General features: G+C 39.1%; 1 protein-coding gene across 1 annotated transcript in view; it reads left to right on the top strand.

Annotated features, from left to right (window-relative positions):
• The window catches only part of ANKAR (ankyrin and armadillo repeat containing), a gene marked incomplete at both ends in the record, with an annotated part of 56,085 nt that extends 49,419 nt beyond the window's left edge, over positions 1-6,666 (top strand). The window contains one exon of the mRNA XM_080932763.1: positions 6,419-6,666. Coding sequence (XP_080788889.1) covers positions 6,419-6,666 — 248 coding nt within the window. The remainder of the gene's footprint in view (positions 1-6,418) is intronic.
• Between the last annotated feature and the right edge of the window lie 17 nt (positions 6,667-6,683).

Here is a 6,683-nt window from a genome sequence, read left to right on the forward strand (position 1 = left end):
TTCAACTTACAGCTTATAGCCCATCCGCCAGTAAAACAGGCCTGGATTTCAAGGCAGGAACCATAGACAAGAGTTGACAGATGGATTATATTTTCCTTTTTTATATACCCCAGGCCTAGTGGTGGGGGTAACATCAGCACATAGGGCAGGAACTACACACATCAACCATCAATAAAGACAATGTCCACAGGCTTGCCTGCAGGACAGAGTTATGGAAGCATTTTCTCAGTTATGTCGAGGTTTGCGTCAATACAACAAAACCCAAACTGGCAAGGCTAATCTTTAAAAATTCAAAATGTGGAAACATCCCTCCAGAAAGCATACCTGTAAGCTTCTGTTTTGTAATTATACATACAGAAGACACATTCTTTATTTAATGTCTTTCCTACAATTATCAGTTGCCAAAGATTTCTCTGGCAGGATGGCACAGTTGGTCATTGTTTCTGATAGCTGAGTAGTACTCCATTGTGTAAATGTACCACAATTTTTGTATTCATTCATCTACTGAAGGACATCTGGGTTCTTTCCAGCTTCTGGCTATTATAATTAGAGCTGTTATGAACATTGTGGTGCATGTACCTTTGTTGTATATTGGAGTGCCTCTGGGGTTTATGCCAAGAAGTGGAATAGCTGGATCTTCAGGTAGTACTATGTCTAATTTTCTGAGGAATCGCCAGACTGATTTCCAGAGTAGTTGTATCAGTTTACAACACAACCAACAGTGGAGAAGTATTCCTCTTTCTCCGCAACCTCGAAAGCATCTGCTGTCATCTGAGTTTTGGATATTGGCCAATCTGGCTGGTGTGAGGTGGAATCTCAGGGTTGTTTTGATTTGCATTTCCCTGATGGCTAAGGATGTTGAGCACTTCCTTAGATGTTTCTCAGATATTCCTCAATTGAGAATGTTTTGTTTAGTTCTGTACCCCATTTTTTAATAGGGCTCTTTGATTCTCTGCTGTCTAACTTCTTGAGTTCTTTGTATACCTTGGATATTAGGCCTCTATCTGATGTGGAGTTGGTAAAGATCTTTTCCCATTCTGTTGGTTGCCCTTTTGTTTTCTTGACGATGTCTTTAGCCTTACAGAAACTTTGCAATCTCATTAAGTCCCATTTGTTAATCTTTGACCTTGGAGCTTGAGCCATTGGTGTTTTGTTTAGAAAATTTTCTCCTGTGCCTATGTGTTCTAAGGTTTTCCCTACTTTCTCATCAAATAGTTTCAGTGTGCCTGGTTTAATGTGGAGATCTTTGATCCACTTACACTTGAGCTTTGTACAAGGAGATAAGAAAGGGTCTATTTTCATTCTTTTGCATGCTGAGTGCCAGTTGGACCAGCACCATTTGTTGAATAGGCTGTCCTTTTTCCATTGAATGTTTATAGCTCCTTTGTCAAAAATCAGGTGACCATATACTTGAGGGTTCATTTCTGGATCTTCTATTCTATTCCATTGATCCACATGCCTATTTCTGTACCAGTACTATGCAGTTTTCAGCACAATTGCCTTGTAATATAGCTTGAGGTCAGGGAGAGTGATTCCCGCAGATGTTTTCTTGTTGTAGAGGATGGATTTCGCTATTCTAGGTCTTTTGTTATTCCAGATGAAATTGCACATTGATCTTTCCAACTCAGTGAAGAAATGGGTTGGAATTTTGATGGGGATTGCATTGAATCTGTAGATTGCTTTTGGTAGGATGGCCATTTTTAAAATGTTGATCTTTCCAATCCATGAGCATGGGAGACCTTTCCATTTTCTGAGATCTTCCTCGATTTCCTTCTTTAGAGTTTGAAGTTCTTGTCATACAGGTCCTTCACTTGCTTAGTTAGAGTCACACCAAGGTATTTCATAGTTTTTGTGACTATTGTGAAGGGTATCTTTTCCCTAATTTCTTTCTTTACATGTTTGTCCTTTGAGTATAGGAAGGCTACTGATTTGTTTGAGTTGATTTTGTAACCAGCCACTTTGCTGAACTTGTTTATCAGCTGTAGGAGTTCTCTGGTGGAATTTGTCGGGTCACTTTAAGTACACTATCATGTCATCTGCAAAGAGTGATGTTTTTACATCTTCCTTTCCGATTTGTATCCCCTTGATCTTCTTTTGCTGTCTAATTGCTCCAGCCAGGAATTCCAGTACTATGTTGAATAGGTAGGGGGAGAGTGGGCAGCCTTGTTGAGGCCCTGATTTTAGTGGGATTGCTTCAAGTTTCCCACCACTAAGTTTGATGTTGGCTGTTGGTTTGCTGTATATTGTTTTTATTATGTTTAGGTATGGACCTTAGATTCCTTTCTTTCCAGGACTTTAAACATGAAGGGGTGTTGAATTTTGTCAAATGCTTTCTCAGCATCTAGTGAGATGACCATGTGATTTTGTTCTTTGAGTTTGTTTATATGGTGGATTACATTGATGGATTTCCTTATATTAAACCATCCCTGAATCCCAGGGATGAAGCCTACTTGGTCATGGTGAATGATTGTTTTGATGTGTTCTTGGATTCGGTTTGCAAGGATTTTGTTGAGTATTTTTGCATCAATGTTCATAAGTGAGATTGGTCTGAAGTTCTCTTTCCTTGTATGTTCTTTGTGTGGTTTAGGAATGAGGGCTATTGTAGCCTCAAAAAATGAGTTAGGTAGTATTCCATCTGATTCTATATTGTGGAATAGTTTGGAGAGTATTGGTGTTATGTCCGTAATAAATGTCTGATAAAATTCTGCACTGAACCCGTCTGGACCTGGGCTTTTTTTGGTTGGGAGGCTTTTGATGACTTCTTCTATTTCTTTAGGTGTTATGGGATTATTTAAATGGTTTATCTGGTCCTAGTTTAACTTTAGGATCTTGTATCTGTCTAGGAATTCATCCATTTCCTCCAGATTTTCCAACTTTGTGGAGTATAGGTTTTTGTAGTAGGATCTGATGATTTCTTGAATTTCCTCAGTTTCAGTTCTTATGTTTCCACTTTCCTTTCTGATTTTGTTAATTTGTATACTCTCTCTTTACCCTCTAGTTAGTCTGGCTAGGGGTTTATCAATCTTGTTGATTTTCTCAAACAACCAGCTCTTGGTTTTGTTGATCCTTTTGATGGTTCTTTTTGTTTCTATTTGGTCTATTTCTGCCCTAATTTTGATTATTTCTTGCCGTCTACTCCTCTTGGGTATATCTGCTTCCTTTTGTTCAAGGGCTTTTAGCTGTGCTGTCAAGTTGCTGATGTATGCTCTCTCCGGTTTCTTTTTGGAAGCGCTCAGGGCTATGAGTTTTCCTCTCAGTACTGCTTTCATTGCATCCCATAGGTTTGGGTATGTTGTGTTTTCGTTTTCATTAAATTCTAGAAAATCCTTAATTTCTTTCTTTATTTCTTCTTTGACCCTGCTATCGTTTAACAGAGCATTGTTTAGTTTCCATGTGTATGTAGGCTTTTGTTGTCTTTGTTGTTGTTAAAAGACCAGCCGTAGACCATGGTGATCTGAGAGGATGCATGGGAGTATTTCAATCTTCTTATATCGATGGAGGCTCGTTTTGTGTCCAATTATGTGGTCAATTTTTGAGAAGGTGCCATGGGGTGCTGAGAAGAAGGTGTATTCTTTTACTTTAGGATGATATGTTCTGTAGATATCTCTTAATTCCAGTTGGTTCATAGTCTCTGCTAGTTTTAACTTGTCCTTGTTCAGTTTCTGTTTCCATTGGTGAGAGTGTGGTATTAAAGTCTCCCACTATTATTGTGTGGGGTCAAATGTATTTTTTGAGCTTTAGTAGGGTTTCTTTTATGAATGTGGGTACTTTTGTATTTGGAGCATATATGTTAAGGATTGAGAGTTCCTCCTGACAGATTTCACCTGTAATGAGTAAAAAGTGTCCTTTTTTATCTTTTTTGATAACTTTTGGTTGGAAATTTACTTTATTTGATATTAGAATAGCCACTCCAGCTTTCTTCTTGGGGCTGTTTTCTTGGAAGTTTTTTTCCCAACTTTTTACTCTGAGATAGTGTCTGTCTTTGTCTCTGAGATGAGTTTCCTGTATGCAGCAAAAGGCTGGATTTTGTTTATGTATCCAGTCTGATAGTCTATGTCTCTTTATTCGGGAGTTGAGACCATTTATGTTAATAGATATCAAGGAATAGTGGTTGCTGTTTCCTGCTATTATTGCTTTTGTAGATTGAGTTGTGTCTGTGTCTCTCTCTTCTTTTGGTTTTCTTGCTTAGGAGTTTTCTTGTTTTTACTAGGATGTAGTTCCCCTCATTGTATTGGGGTTTCCACCTATAATTCATTGTAGTGCTGGGTTTGTGGTCAGATATTGTGTAAATTTAGATTTGTCTTGAAATATCTTCATCTCTCCATCTATGTTGATTGATAGTTTTGCTGGGTATAGCAGCTTGGGCTGGCACTTGTGCTCTCTTAGGGTCTGCATGATGTCTGTCCAGGCTCTTCTAGCTTTCATAATCTCTGTTGAGAAGTCGGGCGTGATTCTGATTGGTCTGCCTTTTTATCTTACCTGACCTTTTTCCCTTACTGCTTTTAGTATTCTTTCTTTGCTTTGGGCACTTGGTGTTTTGACTATTATGTGTCGGGAGGAATTTCTTTTCTGGTCCAACCTATTTGGAGTTCTGAAGGCTTCATTTATGCTCGTGGTCATCTCATTCTTAAGGGTAGGGAAGTTTTCTTCTACAATTTTGTTGAAGATATTTACTGTGCCTCTTAGTTGATATTCTTCTCCTTCTTCTATTCCTATTATCCTTAGGTTTGGTCTTCTCATTGTGTCCTGGATCTCCTGGACATTTTAGGTTAGGAGCTTTTTGTTTTTTGCATCTTCTCTGGCTGTTTTGTCTATGTTTACAATGTTGTCTTCTGCCCCCGAGATTCTCTCTTCCATCTCTTGTAGTGTATTGGAAATGCTTGCTTCTGTGACTCCTGATTTCTTTTTTAGGTGTTCTACCTCTAGGGTTATCTCTTTTAGTGTTTTCTTTATTGTGTCCATTTCCGTTTTAAATTCCTTCTTCCATTCTTTCATCTCTTTGGTTCTGTTTTCCTCTAGTTCTTTGAGTTGAGTGATTTTTTTTGTTTCCTCTTTAAAAGCTTCTGATTCTTTTTGCTTTTCCTCCCGTTCTTGTTTAAGGATCACTATCATCATCTTGAGGTATGATTTTAGGTCTGCGTCTTCTTTTTCTGGAGTGTTTGGCATTCCAATGTTTGCTGTGATGGGAGAGCTGGGTACTGGTGTTGCCAGGTTGTCTTGGTTTCCTTGGGATATGCTCTTTTGCTTTCCTCTTGCCATCTTGTTGTCAGTGATGTTCTTGCCTTTCCCTTGTACCTGGTCTGTGTCCCTGGTTCTCCACTGGTCCAGGTGGCGGATGGTCTGAGCATTGTTCTGCGCCCCAAAGCCGTTGGGTGGGAACAGAGGTCCCAATGCTGGGTTCCTGGTCCCTGGATCAGGCAGTACAGTGGCACGGTTTCCGTGCGCACTTGGCAGAGATCTCTCTGCTCCCTGGCTGCTCAGATCTCCTTCTCACCAGGCCGTAACCTTTGGGAACTGCTGTTCCATGTGGCAAATGTGCCGAGCCCTAACCATGTCTTAAACAATCTTTCTCTTACAAAATTTCATGTATAATTATCTAAAAATTCTTAGACCAAAGGCCATATTGTTTTCATTGATACAGTTTTGACTCAGTTGGTAATTGAACGCTGGGTAGTCTAGGTATATAAGGAAATCAGAACTTATATCTTACAATATTATAGATTCCTATTTTAATTTTTAAAATGTATTTTAATTCCATGTGGGGAGAGGGACATGTGTCTGAGTGAAGATGCCCAAAAGGCCAGGTGTCAGATTCCAGTAGAGGTGAATTTACAAGAAGTTGTGCACTGCTTGATGTGGGTGCTGGGTACTGACCATCAGTTCTCTGCTGAGCACTACATTGTGTAATGGGCAAGTCAACCGCTCTAAGACATTATTAGGAATGGAATAGACATGAGTTACTTATTGTTATGCACATGGTTATTAATCCACTATCCTTATAAAAGGGCCATTAGCAGTATATTTTGTCCTAGAATAACCATCTATGATATAACCCGTAAGAAAGTGGGAAAAGTAAGAATAAAGCAGGATTGGGGGATGGTCCAGTGCTTAAGAACAGATACTGGTGGTTTAGAAGGCCTGAGAATAATTTGCAGTATCCACATACAGCTCACAGCTACCTGTAATTCCAGCTTTGGGGATGTGATACGCTCATCTGGCCTCAGTGGGTACCCACACACACTCTCAACCCCCTCCTATACACAAATGGGATTCCTTTAAGAAAAGAGAAAAAGAATATTTATTCAAGATTATTTGTAGAAAGTGGTATATGTTTTAATTAGGCAAAGAAAACAAGTAATGAGATTATACTTAGGGCACTTGATTTGCAAGATGTTTGACTGTGGCTTCTTACCTCCAGGGAAAGAGCATCGAAGGAAAGCAAGACCTAAAATCCAACCAAAAGATTCTCTGACTTTAATACCTCCTGGAACTAACTTCATGGGGCTCTTAAGAACAACACACAAGGCCAACATTTCCCACAATATTTTTTCCTTTTCATCTGGAATTTCATCAGATATCATAAATGTATCAAGACCAAGAATAATGTTTTTAAACAACCTTGGGAAAGGTGAACAGAATGCCAACTCAGAGCCTGCTGAAAGCTAATAATTAAAAACAAAACG

Source organism: Micromys minutus (genome assembly GCF_963924665.1).
Source record: "Micromys minutus genome assembly, chromosome: 19".
Taxonomy (NCBI): Eukaryota; Metazoa; Chordata; class Mammalia; order Rodentia; family Muridae; genus Micromys; species Micromys minutus.